At 33.6% G+C, this 23,555-nt stretch overlaps 1 protein-coding gene across 2 annotated transcripts in view; it reads left to right on the top strand.

The window, feature by feature from the left end:
- Window positions 1-16,937, top strand: part of LOC148952553 (protein spaetzle 4-like) — a 72,421-nt gene extending 55,484 nt beyond the window's left edge. Inside the window, exons 3-8 of one of the 2 annotated variants that reach the window (XM_089089948.1) lie at window positions 238-638; window positions 7,159-7,381; window positions 10,760-10,972; window positions 12,451-12,573; window positions 14,460-14,623; window positions 16,104-16,937. In XM_089089948.1, the coding sequence (XP_088946074.1) occupies window positions 238-638; window positions 7,159-7,381; window positions 10,760-10,972; window positions 12,451-12,573; window positions 14,460-14,623; window positions 16,104-16,792 (1,813 nt within the window). In that variant the 3' untranslated portion in view covers window positions 16,793-16,937. Of the gene's footprint in view, window positions 1-237; window positions 639-7,143; window positions 7,382-10,759; window positions 10,973-12,450; window positions 12,574-14,459; window positions 14,624-16,103 lie in introns of both variants that reach the window. The other variant, XM_089089947.1, reaches the window with a different exon arrangement.
- Window positions 16,938-23,555: the final 6,618 nt, after the last annotated feature.

Here is a 23,555-nt window from a genome sequence, read left to right as displayed (position 1 = left end):
TTCTGGCAATGAAATACAGTCTAACACAAAATAAATAACCTAGCCTAAATCTCCAAGTACCTATTTCTGATGATTTTAATGATGAAGCCACCATTTCATGGGTAGGCCTACCTATTTGGTTAAGATGGATCAAATTTTTGTTTATTTTGTAAACATACCTTTAAATGATTCCAAAATTAATTAATAAATTAATATTGATTAATAAATTTAATTTATTAACTAATAAATTAATTGTAGGAGGACAATGCGTTCGTTCATAAACGAAAATCAAGGAACGATGAAGCGAATGTATGGAGAGGCACGTCAATTAAACATCCTTAAAAGCGAATTTTCTGATACGGTTGATTATAACAACGGATTTCTGGAGAATACCTTCTTCTACGATGATGATGCTCTCCACCGCTACCGGAAGCGACCAACGTTCAAGCCACCTTTGACACAATCTCCAACGCCGGAGCAGTCTACGACAACGTCTACCACAGAATCATCATCAGATTTCCAAACAGATCCTGCGGAAGAGCTACCCGTGGCTCAGCCATTGATTGGGTATGCTAACGAGACAGCTATTGATGCACTGGAAATTAACGATGAAACGATTGATCAAATGCTGAAAATTCAGGACCAAGTTACATATGTGGGTGAGTTGCATGATGCCTTGTCCCTCATTTCTATTTTATATCAGGATAAAGCGGTCTTGACTCCTGATTTTAACCTTGTGTGCCATTAAATTTGTTATTTGATCTTAAATATTGGCTAATAAACCCACTTGAAAGACTCAATAGCCGTCCCGGAAACCCACGAGACTCAAATCCACGTGAAAGAGTCAATCCAGAGTTGTCCAGAGTCCAGAGTTGTGCAGAATGGGAAATATCGATGTTGTGGAATTGTGATAATCGATATTTGTTTGATATTAAATTTTAATGATTAGATTTTCTTCGGTAATTCATTTAATAACATTACATCTCAAGTTAATCGAATTTTTTGTACTTTTGCTATTGCGTTCTTCAAAATAAGTCAGGTTAAAAATATGTCGGGAAGCAGTGTTCCAATTGCCTCCAAACTGTGGCTGCAATATAAGCACAAAGGACATCAAAATAAAAACACTTTTCACCCTTGGCTTTATTTTAGGTCTATTCCTATCGGTAACCCAGTATTTTCCGAGACTTTTATGCTGTTGCACTCTTCAAAATAAGAAAAAAAATGTGCCGTATTTTAAATATATATATATATATATATATATATATATATATATATATATATATATATATATATATATATATATATATATATATATATATATATATATATATATATATATATATATATATATATATATATATATATATATATATATATATATATATATATATATATATATATATATATATATATACTGCTACTACTACTAACAACTAACCGAAGCACCAAGCCGCCTGAGGCTAAAACAGCTACGCACGCTCCTCCTCCACCCCAATCTATTAAAAGCCTCCCTTTTTACACCCGCCCACGAAGTTCCCGTTTCTTTTAAATATTTCTTTATGACGTCATCCCACTCCAGACGGGGAGGACCTGCTTTCCGTTTATCCTAGATGGTTGGCCGAAAAGAACAATCTTCGGCAATCGGTCATCCTTCATTCTCCCAACGTGCCCTAGCCACCTCAACCTTTCTTTCATTATAGCCCTAGAGAGCGGTATTCAACTACATTTTTCGTATAGCCTATTGTTTGAAATACGGTCAGTCAGGCGGGTACCCAGAACAATCCTTAAGCAATTTCTCTTGAAAACATCTAGCAAATCTTCATCCGCTTTTCAGAGCGTCCATGCTTCAGAGCCATATTTGGCCACTGACATCACTGTAGCTTCTAATAGTCTATTCTTGGTTTACAGACTTATCTTTCTATTCTTCAAATCTTCTTTTAACTGTAAAAAAAACACCCTGAGAATTGAATAATCTACTTTTAACACCATCAACGATCTCACCGTCATTAGTGATAACGATACCAATGTAAGTGAAGCTGCCCACTAGATCGATCGCCTCGTCGTTCCATAACACGTTTCCTTCTGTCCCTACTTTTGGCCTTGGCGCCTGAGGATTTATAACATTAATTTTCAAACAAATATTAACACCCTGAAACTTCAAAACCTCTTAAACCTCATTCCCTTTCCTTGTACTGTCACAGAAATTGCATGAACAATCAATATACTCTAAGCAAAAAAGACATTTTTCTCAACAATTTGCGACGTTGTCTCCCATTACCTTTCCGCTGTTTCTTAAAGCGAAGTCTATCAAAATAATCTGTTCCGAGTGGAATAAAACACAACCCTACTTAACTCCTGATTTAATACAAAACTAGCGACTAACTTCATTTCGTACCGTAACCGAAACAGTATTATTCTCGTAAAAAACACTAATCACTTTCATGTATTTGTCTGGTATACCATACATGGATGCACTCATAACTAAAGCTCTTCTATCAACAGAATCGAACGCTGGCTCATAATCTATAAAACTGAGGATCAAAGGTGTTTGAAAACTCAGGCACTTCTGAATTATTAGCCTAAGAGTGATAATTTGGCCGACACATCCTCTACCTTTTCTAAAACCGCACTGTTCTTCTCTTAAAACTTTGTCTACGGCATCTCTCAGTCTAAAAAGTATCATATTACTAAGTAATTTGCTACCTACAGAGACCTGACTAATGCCTCGATAATTACCATACTCACTTTTATCACCTTTCTTATAAAGTGGCTTAATTAAGGTCTTCCTAAAATCGTTAGGTACTTCACCTTTTTCGAAAATCATATTCATAATCTTCAATAACTTATTTCTAACCTCAGAGCCACCATATTTAAGAAACTCATTTACCACCCTATCAGCACCTTATATATATATATATATATATATATATATATATATATATATATATATATTTATATATATTTTTATATATATATATATTTATATATATTTATATATATATATATATATATATATATATATATATATATATATATATATATATATATATATATATATATATATATATATATATATATATATGTAACGAAAGCTAATACTATAGAACGATTTAATAATTTCCGAAATTGATAATTTCCAAATTGTTTAATTCAGTACATATTTATATTATATATATTTTATTTCTATGCGATAAATTAATTTTTTTTTCTCCTCCTTCCTCAATTTGCGAAAAAACTCTTGGAGGTCTAAGCAATATTGAGTACTTGTGTCTTATAGCCACCACACTCAAGATCTTGTATTGCGAATATGAGAATGAGATAATAGTCGGTTTTCATGACCTTTATACCAGACAATATTATCTTCGGCTCGGTGAGAAACTACATTGTAGCTTTAATTTTAAATAAATATTTAGTTGGTATTTTGGTTTGATTAGTTTAGGTTACGTATTTAATAAATGCGTTCTGGGCGGCCCCCCTTCTATAATTCTTTGTTGTAGTTTTCATAATTTTGTAGATAAAGTATTATATTTTCATCATATTTTGTTTTATTTCATTAGCATTAACCAAACTTCACTTCTCGACAAAACTTGAGTGGGGTGGCTATAAGAAACAAGTACTCAATATTCAATATAAAAATACAAGTATAAATGATTTTTAACTATTTTAAGGTTTTTGCCCTCTGCGCATCTCATAGTATCACCCACCAAACTTCACTTCTCGACAGAACTTGAGTGTGGTGGCTATAAGACAAAAGTACTCAATATTCAATATAAAAATACAAGTATAAATGATTTTTAACTATTTTTATGTTTTTGCCCTCTGCGCATCTCATAGTATCACCCACCAAACTTCACTTCTCGACAGAACTTGAGTGTGGTGGTTATAAGACACAAGTACTCAATATTCAATATAAAAATACAAGTATAAATGATTTTTAACTATTTTAATGTTTTTGCCCTCTGCGAATCTCATATTATCACCCACCAAACTTCACTTCTCGACAGAACTTGAGTGTGGTGGCTATAAGAAACAAGTACTCAATATTCAATATAAAAATACAAGTATAAATGATTTTTAACTATTTTTAGGTTTTTGCCCTCTGCGCATCTCATAGTATCACCCACCAAACTTCACTTCTCGACAGAACTTGAGTGTGGTGGGTATAAGACACAAGTACTCAATATTCAATATAAAAATACAAGTATAAATGATTTTTAACTATTTTTATGTTTTTGCCCTCTGCGCATCTCATAGTATCACCCACCAAACTTCACTTCTCGACAGAACTTGAGTGTGGTGGTTATAAGACACAAGTACTCAATATTCAATATAAAAATTCAAGTATAAATGATTTTTAACTATTTTAATGTTTTTGCCCTCTGCGTATCTCATAGTATCACCCACCAAACTTCACTTCTCGACAGAACTTGAGTGTGGTGGTTATAAGACACTAGTACTCAATATTCAATATAAAAATACAAGTATAAATTATTTTTAACTATTTTAAGGTTTTTGCCCTCTGCGTATCTCATAGTATCACCCACCAAACTTCACTTCTCGACAGAACTTGAGTGTGGTGGTTATAAGACACAAGTACTCAATATTCAATATAAAAATACAAGTATAAATGATTTTTAACTATTTTTATGTTTTTGCCCTCTGCGCATCTCATAGTATCACCCACCATTTTTGGTTTCTCAGCTTTGTATTTGCCTTTTGTGTTTAGTGCAAGGGACGTTTTTGGTGTGCTGACGTTTCGTTACAAGCGACGTTTTTGGTGTGCAACTGATAGTTTTGTCTAAAAAAATTTATTTATTTACTTATAAGTAGCTGTACTTTATCTACTTGTAACCGATTTATTTAATTATAAGTATATAAAATTACTTTACTTATCTTTAGTACTTAATTTAAATTATTTATTTGACAGAAAAAATTACTTGTTAAAAGCGCCACAAAAAATCACGAATATATTACATTTCTATTAAAGACAAAAAAAGAACAAGGGATAAAGATTCTCCCGAGCCATTGATGGCGTACTGATCGTCAAATTGAGTTGTCAGTAGCAAAGTCTTCCTTACAGGGGGGGGGGGGGGCTAGCAAGCTTGACGACAATTCTTGCGGTGGCTGGACTAAAACCCCCCAGCCCTAACCTCAAACTTCCAAGCAGATCATTGATTCAATGTGTTACCAAAGTTTTTTTTTCTGTCATCAAAACTAAACTATTAGCTCATAATCTTAGGACTATTAATTCTTAAGTTATCAATGAGAAATCAATGCATATGATTTATTGCGCAATAATTTTTATGATAATTTTTTAAAAGCTGAACCTGAGAAAATCGCGCACAAGTCAACCTTGAATTTTTTGATTGTGACTTTCACCTTCAGTATTCACTCTTAGTCAGGTTTAAACTTCGGAAAGTTTGCACAACCAGATTGTGCAAGAGCCAAAAGAAAATCTTAAGTTTGAACCAGTTTGAAAAGAAAACCAAGCTCTTATTGATGGAAACCCATCTGACGAGGCATGGGTAATACATAGTTTAGACTTTATAAGGGGAAGGGGCTCAGTTAGTGGTGGTTATGACCTCTGTTGCACCCAGGGCTAAAATCTTGATTAGCCCCTCACCCCCTGTGTCCCACAAATTTTTCAGTCCAACATTTGAACAATATTTTCAAATAATAATTAATTACAAATTTAGGTTTTAATTGTTTTTTAGTTTATTATTTAGATTATTTAATTATCGAATTAATATTAATTATTTTAATTATTATTATTTAATCATTTTTAATTTCTTAAATTAAATTAATTAATTAATTAATCATTTACTAATTATTATCATTTATTAACTGGGCCCTCTACTTTTTTAAATAAGAATAAATTTCCAAAATTACAAAAAGGACATAGCCGTTAGATTATTTATTTGGAATTTTGCGCCCCTAAAATTTCTCCTCTCGGAGCAAGTGCCCCCTCTGTCCCTCCCCTAAAACCGCCCCTGGGCTCAGTAGAGTATTCCAAACAGAAATGTTTAAAATTATTTAAGAAAATTTTTATTTTTGAGATTTCTCAAAGCAAGTTTTCATTTTTGGGAGAGGCTATGATTCATTATTTTGAATTTAACTAGAATCTAAAGTAGCAAAGGTAAGTATCTGTGGATTTTTTAGAATTCTCTAAGACCCTTTTTTGTGGGGGGGGGGGGAGAGCAAAGCTCCTAAGTAATATCTTCTTCTACTAAAAATGTTTTTGATTAATTTTACTATTATACCTTACATTTTCTCTTTTTGTCTCTCGTAAATTTTTTTTTGTCAAACCTTGAGGAATAATTACTAATAATTCTTCCTATTCCGAGTTTATATCTTTTCATTTAGAGCTGACATCGGCAGAAGAAGCCATATTTCCAATTAGAAATTTTATTTCTAGCAAAATTGCTAATGCAGCTTCTTTCTAGTTTCTGCATAGTAATTAATAAATTAGAAATTTCTAAGGTACTTGTTAATTATTTAGAACACACCCAAGTTCTTGATCTGAGTGTAAGATATGATAAAACCGGTTTCATAGCCGCAAAGACAAGTGACAAAGACAGGTGACAGAATACATTGGAGTTATATAATTTGGGCTGTACATTTGCACATCAGGGGGGGGGGTAAAGTACAGCGGGTCTGCATGAAAAATGTGTTAGCTACAATTATTCTGCATTTTATGAAGTAATAATTGTTTTCTAACTGCACGCTGTCAAAAATTCTTTACCCCTCCCCCCCAAAGTGCAAACATATAGCCCAAGTTATTTAAGTTCAATGCATTCTGTCACCAGTTACTTGTCTTTGTGGCAATGAAATCGATTTTCTCAGGCCTTACATTCAGATCAAGAGCTTGAGTGTGTTCCATGGGCGCCCATAAGCTGAATTCCAGGGGGGGCAAACCTCATCTAATTGGCACTTTTAATGCTATATAATAGAAATCTCAGAACAAAAATATAAAAATAAGGCAGCATCATTCAGACCGGGGGGCGGGAGCCAGCCCCCCTGCCCCCCCCCCATATGGGCGCCCATGGTGTGTTCCTAATAATTAACAAGTGCCATTTCTAACTCTAGCGCATAAAAAATTTCTAAAAAATCACAAAATATTCTAATGAATATCCTCTCTATACCAAGTTCTATCTTTTAACTTAGAGCTAACCCCCACAGAAGAAGCTGCATTAGAGGCTGAAGAAGATATCTTATCAACACTGAGTGCTGATTTTGAGCCCCCATCCAGAGAATTGCCGACAAAATCAAGAAATTCTTCAGTGTCTACTAGCACTTTAATGCCAAACGTATCTACATCAGCAACATTAGAAAATACAACAGTCCAAGCAACCACACATCCTACTCTATTGACCAGCACTAATTCTTCAACTACTGAATCAACGTGAGTGACTTTAAATTTTAGTGATTAACTTAGCTTCCATCTATAATTCTTGTTTCATTTATTTTGGTAAGGTAATGTAATTTAATTTGGTTTAAATTTTACTTAGCGAGTATTTGAATCTGATGAGTAAAAACAGTGAGTTATTTTACTTCAATACGTTTAAATTTTGTGTAATCTTTTAGGAGCCAACGATGTAATGTTTCGGTATAAACAAGCTATATCCCATACAGTGCTGCCAAGTGAGGCTATTTTCTACCTATAAGGCTAGTAGAAATTGAATATGGTTAAACATCTAAAAATTTATTAAGTTAAAATTGGCTCAATAAAAAGAACAGTGAAATTTAGGCCGAGTATAACCCAAACGAACGTTAGAAAACACGACAGTCCAAGCAACTTCAAATTCTGCTCTATAAATTTTATTTAGTATTTTAATTTGACGAGAAAAAATAGTTAGTATTTTAAAATTTAAAGTTATTCCGTGCAGTACTGCGACGCAGGGTTATTTTTCTCCGAAAAGGCTAGTAGAAATTCAATTTGGGTAAAAAATTTTGAAATTAGCTAAATCAGGTTTACTGATATTACAATACCAAAATTAGCCGAAAGTAGCCCAAAAGTACATTAGAAAGCACGATAATCCAAGCAAGTACAATTCCTAGTCTATTGACTAGTACTAATTCTTCAACTACTGACCTGAATATACACTAATGAAAACCAAGATTTAAATTCTAATCTTAGTGAAGTAATATGATTCTATTCAATTTCAATTTATTTAATGAGTATTTCAATTTGATGAGTAGAAATAGTGAGTAATTTTACTTGTAAATCTTGTTGTATCCTTCACCATTTCGCGTGTCAAAGAATTAATGTACCGTCATAAATAAGCTTTACCCCGTGCAACGTTGCCAGGCTAGGCTTTTTTTCACCGATGAGGCTAGTACGTTTTGAACTCAGTTACAAACCTGATAACTTGCCAAGTTAGGTAAATATTCACCCAATGAAAAGAACAGTAAAATTAGCCAAAAATAGTCCAATTAGGTAGGTTATTTTCGCCATTTCGAATGGTATAGTTCAAGAAAATCTGGCAATCGTAATCTTGAGCTGTCAGAACATTGATTTTTAGGGTTACAACAAGTCTCATTGTTCAAGATTCTAAGTGGCAATTTATAAGTGAATTAAAAGTGGATTCCCCCTCCCAAAAAATTCTCCCGCGGTCAATAAGGGAAAAAGAGTACAAAAATATGTATCCCCAAGGATAGGCCATAATCCCATTTTGTTAGTAAGGGGCGTATGTAGCTATCATCTGGATGAAAGCGTTTTGCATTTTCACGTCAAGTTGGGAACACAGTGCTTCACTAATTCAAAATGTCTGATTTTAAAAGATTCAGAAATTTCAGATTGAGAAAATCTTACGCAGTGGGGGAGGAATTTTCCAGGGAAAATTGTCTGCGGGGGGGGGGTAGAATTTTTCCGGGGAAATCAGCCTAGAACCAGGCAGGGTATTGCCTGCTAAAAAATAACTAACATAAGTGTACTAGAATAAATCGATTTATTAAAGTTTTGTTCATGCAGGCCACAATGAGTGAGTGACAAATCCTTCTTTAAAAATTTGTTATATATATTATTATCTTTACGTTAGTATTCTGTTTATTACTTTTTTTTTTACTTTTACTTTATTAATAAACACGATTATAACACTCCACAATTTACAACTACTGCACTGATGAAAAAACCTAAGTTTTTGCTGGCGTGCAGTAAAACGGCTAGCCATTTGATGACCAAACAACAACTAAATAAACTTAAAAATAGGGGGGGGGGGAAAGCAAACCAAACTTTCTAAACATCAATTCCAAATTAACTTCTACCTCCCTACCCCAGGACCTCCCATCCACCCGTTGCTCCCTACCATCTCCCTTCACCCTACCACACCATGCACCCATTCCTCCCTACCACTCCCATCCACTCGTTACTCCCTGCCACCCCAACCACCCAAACCTCCCAACCACCCCTTTCTCATTAAAAATATATAAATAATAATAATAATAAATTAATTTAAATTCACACATTTATGTTTATAAATATTCTTTACCTTTCTCTTAAAATCCAAAAGATGTTCAGTCGCCCTAATTCTCACTGGTAAAGAATTCCAGACGGCAGTTCCAAGAAACTGCAATTGGAATCCTGATCTCGCGCTACTTCAAAGCTCAACCACTAAATTTTCACTGTTATTATTATTTTTATTATGTGTAATTTTATTGGCTAAGATAATTTTACCAACGAGTTGATATAATTAGCATAAGCTATTTCAAGCTATTTTCAAGTATGATAGTCAGGCTTAGCCTTTTCCCGTCACCGTTATGTTTCTTTATTTGTTTACTTCTTTATTATTTATTTCTTATGTTTATTTATTTATTTCTTTATTATGGTTACATTCTGGTTATTATCATTTATTCATTTATTATATTATTTATTTACTAATTATTATTCATATATCACTTGTTTATTACTTATTTATAATAGTTATTATTAATATATTATTAATTATGTTTCTTTATTATTTATTTATTATGTTTCTTTCGACATCATGAAAAATAATAATCATAGATAGTCCCAAGCCAAAATTAGCTCTCGTTTTAAATGTTGAAGCTTTTAAGGGGATTCGATACCTTTTAAAGGATCACCGTATCTTGTTTCACTCTAAACTTTTTCAGTTTGTGTAGTCAAATGGTTTAGAATTTTTTTGGTGGTCTTGCCATAACTAGTAGAGTTTGGATAAGAAATCTGAATAAAAGACAGAAAACTAAAAGCCGACTTTCCCGGAAATCTTAGAAAAACTATTCAACTTCTCCTATTTTGTGCCAGAGATAGAGATATTTTGTTATAATGAAACTTGCGTCATTAGAAAGTGTGAGCTGTGTTTTTTGGATTATATGGAACAGAGGGAGCAGAGTTTTTTTTAGTTCCAGGAAAGGGCAATCTCTAGAAATTTTCCAGCATACATTTTAGCAAAACTCTAAAAATTAGCTCAAAGGAAATATCATCTGAGATATTTGGCAGCTTTGTTAATTCCCTGTGGTGCTACCCGCTTATATTAAGAATCTTGCAGACACAACAGAGCCGTTCAAAGGGGAAGGGGAGGGGGGCAAATTGGGCAGCTGCCCCAAGTGCAGTGGTTGGAGGGCACCGCGGCTGGGGGTTGCCCACCTTGATCAAATTTTCACTTTGATTCGGCTTTTTTTGCTTATATTTGACTTAACATTTATAAGCTCAATATCGCTGCTCAGCTCGCACAATCTGTTCTATTTGAAAGTTTCTGAGAGAAAAACAAAACGGTTTTAAAAACACTACTGTCGGCCAGACCATACATCTGTTTCATTACAGGACTTCAAAAAGAACCACCTCTACCACTTCTACAACCACTACGGTTAAACCTACGAAAAAACCAGCTTTGAAGCCATCTACAATAAGGACTAAAAAACCGTTACCCGTGGAAGGGAACTTACGAACTCCTCGCCCACAAAGACAAAAGCTTCAGAATATTCCACCCCAGCTTGTCTCAAAAGAAAAGTCGTCCTATTACCCAGTATATGGGGGGTAAGTACCATTTTAAATTCAATAATGTTTGAAATACAAACAGAAATGCTATTGAGAGCCTTATTTATGCAGACCAGTTACGGACTTTTCCATCCTAAGAGAACATCCAGTGTTTTGGGTGGGTCTTGTCGAGACGGGAGTTTTGGTGCCGCTTAGGAATAAACAATAAAAACTTCAATTTTAATTAACAAAAATTTGCAATCCAGATACGCGTTTGATGTCAATGTTCAGATACCAGCTAAGAAAAGCATTGATTTAAAATAAAACAAATGTCCGACTGCATTTTGGCAACTGGTAGAATCAAGTTTCAGACAAAGGATAATGGTTGGAAAAGAACCTTTAAATATGCAAATATATTTACATACTATGAAAAGCAATTTTAAGCTTTCCAATATAAGTTCTTTATTCTTGATAATTTTCTTCTGCAAATTGTGAAAATGGAAAATCCAATAACGTCATTGTCTGTTCGTCGCGACGAAATTATCATTGAGAGATTTCAATAACGATCGCCCGCTGGAATTCGACTGTAAAACATAAAAAAATGGTCATTTGTTTTCGTTTCTGGTCCTTAATCCACAGAAAGCGCTAAATTATTTAAGAAGCATCGTTAAAACAATGAACTAAGGTATTAAAAGTGCTGGAGACAAAAATTGCGCGATTTTGATGAATATTAGAGGCTTTATTATTGAATGATATGTTGATATTTTTCCATTCCCTCTCCTTTGGTTTGCTATGTAAACAAGGGCGTAGCTGGAATTTCTTTCGCGGAGGAATAATTTACAAAAAAAGCTTTACAAAACCCATAAAAACTTTTTTATATGCTTTTTTTTTTGCCGGTTGGAGAATAATTTCAGGGGGTGGGGTAGGGGGTTCAAATTCAGTCCTCCCCCTGGATACGGCCTTTGTATAATACTGATTCAATATTTAAGAAAAGTTCCACCCGAAGTGATCATTCACCCTATCATTTATTTATTTGTCGAGTTTAGTCCTAATTTATTTTAATTAGTAGATATTTAGTTTTATAATTTACTAGGTACTTAGTCAAATACAACTGTGCTTATATAGTTATTAATTTATTTATAAATAATTGATTACTTAGCTAATCTATTATTAACTGATTAATCAATTAATACTATAGATATATTTGTAATTTACTAGCAGTTTCAGAAGAAAAAAAGTAAAAGTTGAAAATTTTTCTAAAAAGTTGGAGAGCAAGACAATAAGAAACTTGTGTCTAAATTAAACAAGTATATAGAATTCGTAGAATCAATCCAGGAAATAGATTTTAGCTTTTCATAGAATACGGAAACTCCTGCATAGAGTATCAGCTGCAGCCCGAAACCCAATCGGAGAGGTTTTCAAGAAATAGCTAAATCTCTATTTCGAGCGGATAAAGTTGATTCCAAGTCTTATCTAAAGTTCAGTATCATAATAATCTTAATATAGATAAGACTTTACCAAATTTCTCATAATTTTAGGAACGCCTGTGAAACTAAGGAAGAGGTCTTTGCTCCATATTGGGTGAACAGCACAAAAGGAAAGGTCTATGCTGCCATGAACATCTACCCCTATGAGCAATTTATCCATTACGAAAAATGCACGTAAGTTTTGTCGTATTTATCGATAGCGGTCAAGCAAGGCTGCATCCAGGATTTTTTTTTCGGGGGGGGGGGATTCAATTTTTTTTAACAAAAATGTGTTTTATACATTTTTATTCCGTTTTTACAAGTCGGGAATTACCTGGAGATATAGAAAAATTACTAGAAACATAGGAGAACATCAGGGATCTTTGGGAAAAAGTGCAGAGGCTCATAAATGACAAAATTAGACATGGCAAAGATCTGGCAGAAGACTGTAAATTTTTTACAAGCAAAAATGGTCTAGCGATGTTGCCATGCCAATTCGGGGTGGAACGTCTGATTTAAAGCGAAATGCTATGAAGTCTGCCAAGAAAATTCACCTATCTAAAGGTTTAGCTCTATACATATATTTCGGTTGCATATTTAAAAAGAATACATAGCAGTACATGAACATACACATAAATTGTTCAAGTGTGGGGGAGGGGGTAAAAATAAAGACAAAATTCGGAGCAAGGTGTAATAAAAAATCAAATTTTATATGCTAATTTGATTAAGAAGTGCCCAGAAATTCAAGCAAATTTAGGATTTCTGGGAAGGGCCGCGCCCTAAACCCTCTCCTCTCACCTGGTTACGTCCCTGTACCAATAAAACATTTCAACTAGGGAATAAAAAAAGAACTTTTGTTAATTTATAAAACACAATTTTGCTGGCCGAATAAGCAGATTTCTCAGCTCTTATTTAAAATGGAAACGAACCGAATGTTTGGCCACATGAAGATATTCGATTTTTGTCGGGCGAATTGTAATCTATCTGCCACAGAAAAATCAAACCTAGGGTAGAATATAGGCTAAATCTGATATTTTATGTGTTTCAAAAGGGTCTTTTATGAGAATTTTTATAAGTAGAACAAATTCTATATTTCTTGGATGAGAGCAATTTTTAGAAAAGCAGAAATTACTAAGCAGAGGAGAGGAGGGCAGAGGAGCAGAGGAGAGGAGGGCAAGAATAAGACCGATAATAGTTTTAAAGAAATTCAACAATGAGAATTTGACTAAATACAAATGTTATGCAGTATCGATACAAAATAAGGAAGAATTATAAAAGTTCTTAACAATGAAAAGCAAACTTTACCTTGCAAGGGAAATTTATGAGTAAAAAAGATAGAGAGGTCAAAGTACCCAGAGTAAACTCCTGGTTGAAATATCACAGATCCACCCAAAGCATTTTTTCAGAGGGGGGGGGGGCACTCATTAAAACATTAAATGAAGGTTGGATTAAATGGAAAATATAGAATCACAGTCGTAGTATTTCATGGCAGTGGCTCTTAGTTCACGAAACTGTTAGAGTGGGGTGTGGGGGGGGGGGGAGGAATTTGTGCTTCAAAAGTTCAAAATCTAGGGGAGCAATTTTTTTTTCTTTCACCGAAAATAACAAAAAAAGGGTATTCCTCAATGAAAACACAAAAAAAGTTGTCGTTCCAAATATAGAGGCTAGGGTGGAATCGTCCTCTTCCCTCCCACCTCTTCTCCACATGTTTTAGGGGACTTGATAAATGTGAAAAACTGGACATTTTCGGGTACGTGGCAAGTGTCAAGAATACATGAATTTCTAGTTAAATACAAAAGTTGCAAAAATTTCTTAAGAGAGATTGAAAATTACAAAAAGCTTTTGTACGAAACACAAATATGTAAGACACCCTAAACTCCTATGCTTATTTGTTGTGTCCATCCTCCTGAAAAGTTTCAAAATTGTTCCGAAAGTTTCTTATATTTTCCACATAATTTGCTTATGGCTGAACCTGTGCCTTCTGCCCAGAAATCGAGCCCCAACCCCCAGAAGCATATTCTCGCACACGTGCCTGTCAAAAATTCTGTAAATGTACTATATCAAACTATTTTTATTTACAGGAATGAGCGCCATCAGATGTATTGTAGAGATGGTTGTAGATGCGAGCAGCAATACTCCCTTCATCGATTGCTTGTGTTTGATGTACTTAACGAGTGTCGCGGCATCTTCTCTGACTGGTTTCGGATGCCTTCGAGCTGCGTTTGCAAATGCTACTTCCATCCAGGTAAAGTGATCTTAATGTGTAAATATGTGCTTTTTATCTTTTTTCCAAAGTATTACCCAGGAATATTTTTTTCGGTCAAATCTTTACTTTTTAATTATTTTAGTAAAATTCGATACAGAATTCACTGGCGTTTAGCAAAAAGCAGACGTTAATTTTTAAGCGAAAATAAGTTAAGTAATCTATTATTTTCTTTAAGATTAACGATTTTTCTAATTGTCATGGGATAAGTATTTGGGGCTGAGACATGGCAAGATCAGTTTAAAACCTCAGAAAAAAGACATGCCAAACTTAGACTAGTCTCACAACTTCTAAATCCTTTCAAATACTTAAATGTGACTAAGTTTATTTCATTCCTCAGGAAAACCAAGAGGGTTGGTATCAGTAGACCATAGATTTAATAACTGTATAGACGCCAGCTAAAACAGAAAACACATTTCAAAGCCATATATATATATATATATATATATATATATATATATATATATATATATATATATATATATATGGCTTTGAAATGTGTTTTCTGTTTTAGCTGGCGTCTATACAGTTATTAAATCTATGGTCTACTGATAGACTATTTGAAAAGTAAAGACTAAACTAAAGATTGTAAACTACTTAGTTTTTTTTCCCCTCGATAGCGCTTAATTTTAATTATTAGCGTTTCACTAGTCTTATACATTATCTTTTAAAATATATATAATTTAAGGTATATATAAAATATAGTGTAAAAACTTAATTTTAGATATAATGATATATATATAAAATGTAGTCATTTTAAGACATATGAATACTATGATCACGTAGAAAATATCCTTTCCCGATAAATTTCTTTTTTTTAGCACCTTCTGCTCAAAATAAAGTCTTATACGGATGCATTAATGTTGGATCAGACTCACTTATTCTCCCTGACATAACCTCATGGTTCCTCGAGTTTTAGACATGGTCCTATATCCATGCTATAAATCGGCCTTGAAAGGTAGCTATCTGTTTGGGGGTTTAAAGAAAGATGAAAGTCTTAAAAGCATTTAGGTATCAATTAAGCATAGAAAACAATAAAAGCCCATTAAATAGATAGGGGGGAAGAAGTTCTAATACTAAAGTACATTGAATTTATATTTTATACGTTTTGATATTAGGAATAGGGCCTACAAACGAATCAACAAATAAACAAAACAAATCGTTTTCAGCCTCACAAGCACCCTACCCTCAAAAAGTTCTTTGGGCTGTCGAAGATTTTAGTATGTGCTCCAATGCATACTATAAATCCGAATTGAAGGGAAATTGTCGAAGAATTAAACTTTCCAAATTAATTAATCATAGTCTTGTTTTAGGTGAAACAACTTAAACTTACAACGTCATTAATATGTAAGAGGTCCCATACTAACCTAATTTTAATTAGATTTTATGTATACTAAATTTTATATGTGTCTGACGTTAAATTGGGCGAACTACTCAATATTAAACAAATTGATTTTGCTAGGTGATCCACGATCTTCTTCAAGACGTCCGCGAGTCTATGAAGAAACGAGAGAGCAGCGTCTACGTCGAAAAGCTGCAGAAGCCTACGAAAAGGTCAGAAAATTTACAGAAGAAGCAGAATCAGCGGGAAAATTTGAAGATCCCAGATTCGATCCTGAGTTAGATAGTGATATATTTCACTCTCGAATGGGGCTACTAGATGAAATTGAGAGACAGCCTGTCATAGTTGACCCTCTAGTGATGGACGGTGCACGCAACGCAAAAAGACTTTCACTCAGAGATGAAAAAGTTAAATCAAACCTTGTCGAAGATAAATCAGAAGTTACAACCACTACGCCAGAATTACAAAGTAGTACATCAGAAGGAACAACGAAAACACCCCGTTTTTCGCTAAAAGATCAAACCGAATATCTGAAAGAAGAAATAAGACCTTCTGCGTCAGTGAAGAAACAGCTGAAAAGTGAAAATTTTAGAGAACCAATTGAGGAGAAAAGAATTCCTCGTAGACCAGTCCTTGAAGTTGCGAAAGACATTCACAAGGTGAAGTACAAAACCGCACGAAGTTATCAGTTGAACATTGAGAGTAATTTTGACAACGAAGCTGTTGAATATTCTGATTATAAAAAATATCCAGTGCAATGGGCAAAGCCTGTGAGTGAAGGGTCACAAATTTTGAAAAACCCGAGATGATGTAAATTACGCTTGTGAAGTGTCTGCCTTTATATTTAATGATAAAATAGATTATTTATGTGTCGTAAATTATTTTCGTTATATTTTTGTATAAAATTGAAATAAAAATAAATCGTCTGTTAAGTAAACATTTTCATTCTTTCTGTATGAAAAATTCTTGCGAAATTCACTTTTAAATGGACTATGTATTTCTATTGTTATCCTATTTTACAAATATAACATGCTATAAGCTCTAGATGATAAGGTTTTCTTTTATAAAGGTGTCTATTTATAAAGCTGTATCTATAAGCTGTCAAGCTGTCTCTATAAGCTATCTTTTATAAAATAAATCTGCCTGTACAAATGCACATATTTGTATATATATATATATATATATATATATATATATATATATATATATATATATATATATATATATATATTTATATATATGTAATTAACCAACTTTAATTTGGTTAAAACATTTTTGAACACTTTGGCCAAGTGACAATGGTTCCAAGACTACCCCCCCCCTGAAAAAAAGTGACAGAAGAGCATTTTTAAAAAATATAAACCCCCCTCGCCTCCCCCCCCCCCAGAAAGAATCCTCTTGCCCCCAAAATACAGACCCAAGGGCACAAATATGTTGGAAACTACTACAGTACAACATAATACTGGAAAGAATTTTCTACTATGTTCCATGAAACACTTTATATGAGACTTAAGCAACTCTTATTTTGGCCTTAATGTTTAGACCAGGAAATTCAATTTGGATATTAATGACTGGCCCAACTGATAGGTTTTTAAATCAAGGATAACCTGTAGGCCTATGATCTTTTTTATTTTTTTTTTAAGTGACAGTGAAGATGGTTCGTTGTTATTTGGGTGAGCACAAATGGGTAGAAAAAATGGTTTTTAAATAAAATGTTTATCCATATGGTATTTATCCAACCCTTATTTTGGCACGAGAATTCAATTTGGGCATTATTGATTGGTCGCATTGATAGACTTCCAAAGCAAGGATAAGCTACATAATATTTTGGGTTGCAGTGATGATTGTCACTTAAATGAATATAAACGGTTGGAAAACAAACGAAGAAGCTAAAAAATAAAAACAAAAATATTTTGTGTTGCAGTGACGATTATCGTTTAGGTGAACAAGAGCAGTTAGAACAAAAGACAAAATATTTTGGGTTGCGGTGATGATGGTCAAGTGAATATAAACGGTTAGAAAAAAAACAACAAAGAAAACATGTTCTGGGTTGCAGTGATGATTGTCATTGATATTAATGTAAACGGTTAGAAGAAAAAATATTTTGGGTTGCAGTGATGATTATTCTTTAAGTGAATATAAACGGTTAGAATAAAAAACAAAGAAAAAATATTTGGGTTGCAGTGATGATTGTCATTTAAGTGAATATAAACAGTTCGAAAAAAATACTTTAAGCTTTATTTTATAAGGATCGATAACCCAGCTCGGAAATTGAAGAGTTAGCCGAATCAAGGGTCAAACCTAGGCTTTGAACTATAGGTTTCTTTAAATTACAACATACGATGGTTATGTGACGATTTTGATCTAATTATCAGACTTCTTAATTCACATGATTTTCAGTCTGACTACCGGAGATTTTTTTCCTTGGGAATGTCTCTTACTTATAAGAAAATTCTGATGGCCTAAATTTTTAATTTAGTGGGAAAATTTCGTTCCAAAATTTGGAACGAAATTTTGGAAGAGGGGAATTGTCGGCAATGCCAACAAAGGAATTTCATCTACTGACCACGTATAAATGCAAATTCGGTTGTAAAAGTATGCGCTTTCACTATGACCGCTTCTGCCGGAAAACCAGGGAGAAAGGGAATGCTTTATGAACAAACAATTAACTATATGTAAATTTAGATCTAAGGTGAAAGCCTGGGCGCATGAGCACGTCCTTAAGTAAAACCGAGGGAGATCAGTTACAAGGGGTAAAGATGTTCACAAAGTAGAACATCCATCCAAAATCGATACAAGGGATTCCCTTAAGGAACTGGAAAATTGTGAGCATAAGAATTCGTCTTGAGGCAGTTTATCTTTCTTGAAAAAATACTCTTACCCCACCCCTCCCCTCAAAGGTTGGACTTCTACACTCAATTGTTTTCGTTCTTACTATCTTTCTGTTTTTACTTTAGAGTGTTCATTTGTTTGATTTCAGTAATAACGCTTTAGACGATGGAAGACCGAAAAATAGACAATGCTTCGAGAACTATCCAAGGTAAAACATTTTCAGTCATTAATGTCTCTTCCATTTATATACATATATTATTTATTTAACATACCAGGTTTGCGTTAAATACTTAAAATCAATACGTAATCGAGTAAGTAAAAAATTAAAGAAAGTACTTTAAAAATTAAAGAAACGGTCAATATCTTAAAAACCTGTCCGATAAGTAGCAATTACTATGTATATTCCCACTACATTTTGCAACAGCATACATCTGATTGAATAGCACTAGCCACAAAATAATGAAAAAAGAGAATAGTCGTGCTATTGTCAAGCATACTAGGCTATATATTGCTCCAATAGGGATGGAATGGGTGGTATTGGGAAAGGCAAAGCAATTTCTTTCAGGAATAAGATAAGTAACTATTTATGATTGTTTTGAATTAGTTTTGCTTAGCGAAGTACTCAAAACTACTGAAAATTTAACCCAAAAATACCGATCAATGTTAAAAATAAAACTGTGAACACCATGGTTCAAATATTCATTGGGGAGGGACAACTTTCTGACATTATACGAGCAAAGGCAAATTCCCAATTTCCTAATCAATGAGAGAGTTATTAAAGCTTAGGAAGCACATGTGATGCCCATTCACACCCAAATTTTGAAGAGGTCTATCCCATGAACAGATTTTCCCGCAAAAAAAAAAAAAAAAAAAAAAAATATGATGCAATTCAACAGCGTCAGCTCTTCAAGGAGCATTGGTTTTAAAAAAGAGAATTATATATTTTTGTTCAAAAGTTTCTGATATAGCTACAAAGCCATCGCTACAAGGTCCAAGTTCTCCTTTATTTATCGAGCAATAAAATTATGGAATAGTAATGATAAGACAATTAATGACATAACAGGGTTTGAAGAATTTAGAAATAAAGTTACGGAAAAAATGTATTCTAACTTACAAATTTTAAGTTATTATTTGTCATTTTTATTTGTATTTTATTTATAAATTTAGGAACTAGTAATAATGTGATAATTAATTTTATAAAATGGTTTGAAAAATTTAGAAATAAAGTCAAGGAAAAAATATATCCTACTAATGAATCCTAAGCTATTATTCGTAATTTTTTAATTTTTTTCTTCTTCTTTTGTTGATTGAGGTAGGTGAAGAAGTATAGGCCGTAACTACGACAGCTATTTTATTAGATAGATCTTGAATATCTGGATAGTTTTTTCTTTCTTTTGTTGGTCGTTACGGTGACTCCAGTAGCAAATCATCAAGGAATTATGTATTTTTATTTATACACACATACATAAATGTTCTTTGTATTATCACTATTTCTCGTATACTTAAATTGTGCTAATAACTAATACTATAATTTTCTCTTTTTTCTTCTATTCCTGGCGCGCCCCTAGGACAATTTGCCTTTGCAAGTTCCTGGGCAGGCTAGAAGATTTAGTTGCAAAAAGAAGATGGCAGCACTTTCTGATTATGATCCAACTTCACTTTGAAACTGACAGATAGTCTCTTTCAATGGAGCTTTTCACCTGAGGGCAGAAACACGACTTAAAGAAACGAAAGTTTTGCGAAACAACTTCAGAGAGTCTCAACCATATAAGACTCAGGTTCGGGTCACACATTGTTGGCTCTGGCTCAAGGACAATCAGGAACCATTCTTTTTGGTCTCAGGCGAACATTATATATTCGACAATCTGCTACTGACACCTAATTTTAGCATGAAGCCAGCAAAACACAAGCTTTTCCATCCCACTCTGTTCAGAATTTCGCATGGATTACTTCCTTCAAAATTGTCTTTAATAAGATACTAATTGATTTGGTGTTACTTGATATTCCACCAATCTCCTCCCGCAGATTGAAGTTGCCAAGTTTCTTGGTGTCCACATAGACTCCTCCCTATCATTCGCAAAACATGTTTCCTACATCAGAGCCATAATCTTGCGACAGGTAAGTATTATTAATCATGTGAATTATTTTCTTCCTCCCGATATACTTGTCACCCTTTATTACTCTTTTATTTGCCAATATATCTCATACTGTGGATCTGTTTCGGGCAACATTTATCCTTCAATTACCAACAAATTAAAATCTGCCCAAAACCGTGCCGTCAAAGTAGTTTTTTCGCTGCCCCGACTATATCTTACCCAGGACTTGTACTCTGATTTTGGTATTATCCCTTTTGAACAATCATTAAAAAATTAAATCTACCCCTTGCATACTCTGCTTACCATAAAAATCTTCCTCCTCAATTATTATCTTATTTTAATAACAATAATTCTGAAAGCATCTGTCTTCGTTCATCCAACCGTTCCTTCATTGTCCCCAAGTGTGTCTCTAGTTCCGCCCAGTGATCTCCCATTTATAAATCTATACTTCAATGGAATATAATACCCTCCAGTGTCAAGTTACCCATAAGTTCTCGCATGGTGTATAACAATGTTACTAAACTTTGATATTATAATTCTCTAAATTTTTAATCAATTTGCTTTAATTACCTGCGTTTTCTCCTTCTTTTTTTCTCTTTTTCATTTTCAATTTTTTGTTGTCATGGTCCTAAACAAGTTCACTTCTAAGATCTTTATTATTATTGGTGCTATGCTTTATTTTTATTTGAATAAATTGAATTGAAATTGTTATTTGTCTTTAATTTTTGTCTCAAATTTGTCGAACTCATCCCATTCCAGATCATCCTGTTTTTCGTTCGATCCCAGCATGATTATCAATAGAAATACATAACAAGAATCTGCTTTCAAATATATACAATTCACTAATTCTATATTTACAAATGAAAATTGTGGATTAAGAAAATTCGCATTGTTTTGCGATAATGATGAAACGCCTCCAAGAACGAGTGCGATTTTCACGAAAATTTAATTTTCATATGCAACATGTATAGGAGGCTTCAGCGGCATTCATATTACGGCCAATATACGATGGTCATTCAGTAAATAACGAGACAAACTGCTGCACCTCAGATGCGTGGCTGCTCCTTGGCACAGTCCTGAGCAGCATTTATGCACTCCTATCATTCTTCTAACTTGTGTCTGCTTTTGGCAGAAAACTTTTCGGGTTGATCTTGAAGCCAATTTTGCATCTAATTTTTAACTTCTTCACTGGATAGAAACTGTTTCCTGCGTTGAGCCTCATTATGGGGTCTAAACAAATGAAGGTCCGATGAAAAAGGGTAGGATTCTAACATACAATAAAGCATGGATTACATCATTTTAAATCGGAGTCCAAGTGACATGCATTGAGAACCATACGGGATCTCCCACTCAAAAGAATATTAAGACCTAACCTTCTATGGAAGAAATCATGCTTAGAGGTTTCTAGAATTCATAGGGGCCTATCTATTATGACCATCCTGAAGATCGGTGGACCGTCAACGTCTGTATTACAGTAATATGCTCAAAAACAAAGTAAGGCCTGCCATTCAAAAGAAATGTCATGGATTCTTTGCTAAAGGCTAGATTTTGCTTCTGGATGCTGCGTTCTCACATTTGCCCCTCCTAACTCAGGGAATAGTTCAAAAACTGAGGAGGGAGATCATTCCAAATTCCTCCTCCCTCTTATAGTCCTGACCTTGTCCTATCGGACGTTCATATGCCTAGACTCCTTAAAGAGGCTCTAAGCGAGAACACTTTCAATCCAGTGAAGGAGTTAAAAACCAAGAGCCAAAGTAACTTTGAGATCTATCTAAAGAGTTTTATGCCATAGATATACACGAATTGGAGTAACGATGGGACAAACAGCCAAAGTTTCTCGCTGTTTAAATAATCGTAACTGAGCTACAGCGATTTGTCTCGTTACTTGTTAAACGACCCTTGTCCAAGGATTTTTGGACCAGACTGATCTTATTGAGAATTCACACAGAGAGGGTCTAGGAGTTTATTGCACGATAAACTTTTTATATTTATATATTTATTTATCTATATCTTTATATAGATAAATATCTATCTTTATATATTAGCTTTATATATTTCGATTTTGAGGAAGATTGACTGGCCTACTGGTCAAGACACCATTCAGAAAAAAACACATGGTCCGAACTTTACAAGTCTTTAAAAAATGTATTAAAACAGATTATCTTTGTAGCGGTAAAAAATTCTGTTTCACAAGAGCCGTACCCCTTCTCCTAATTAGATACCGTGTTTTTTTCAAGTATAAAAAAAATTCTTGTTGGTTGTTTTTCCATCCTGCTTTTATATTTGCGTAAGCTATTATTTTATTCCCATCTTTTTGTTGTTTCTCCTTTCCATTTGTTTTTATTTTGAATAAGGTATTTGATACAATGATTTTTGACATCATAATTAGAACATTATTACTTTGGATTTACAAAAATATTTCCAGTACTTCATACAAACCTTTAACGAAAAGGCTAAAAAATAAATGCAGTAATCAGAAAAACATCAATTTTTTCATATTAAACGAATTTCCTGTTTCGCATATTTTGGTCTTGCAAGAGATGGGGACAAGTTCTTCCCCACTTCATGTTGGATGTATCGTTTTAAACAATATTAGTTTGATTCACAATTCAATTCATGTTCAGTACTAGAAACTTGATCAGTA

This window comes from Artemia sp. Qi Xiang Cuo, chromosome 5, assembly GCF_049724085.1.
Source record: "Artemia sp. Qi Xiang Cuo chromosome 5, ASM4972408v1, whole genome shotgun sequence".
Taxonomy (NCBI): Eukaryota; Metazoa; Arthropoda; class Branchiopoda; order Anostraca; family Artemiidae; genus Artemia; species Artemia sp. Qi Xiang Cuo.
The sequence above is the reverse complement of the archived record's forward strand: the minus strand, read 5'-3'. Positions and strand labels throughout refer to the sequence as shown.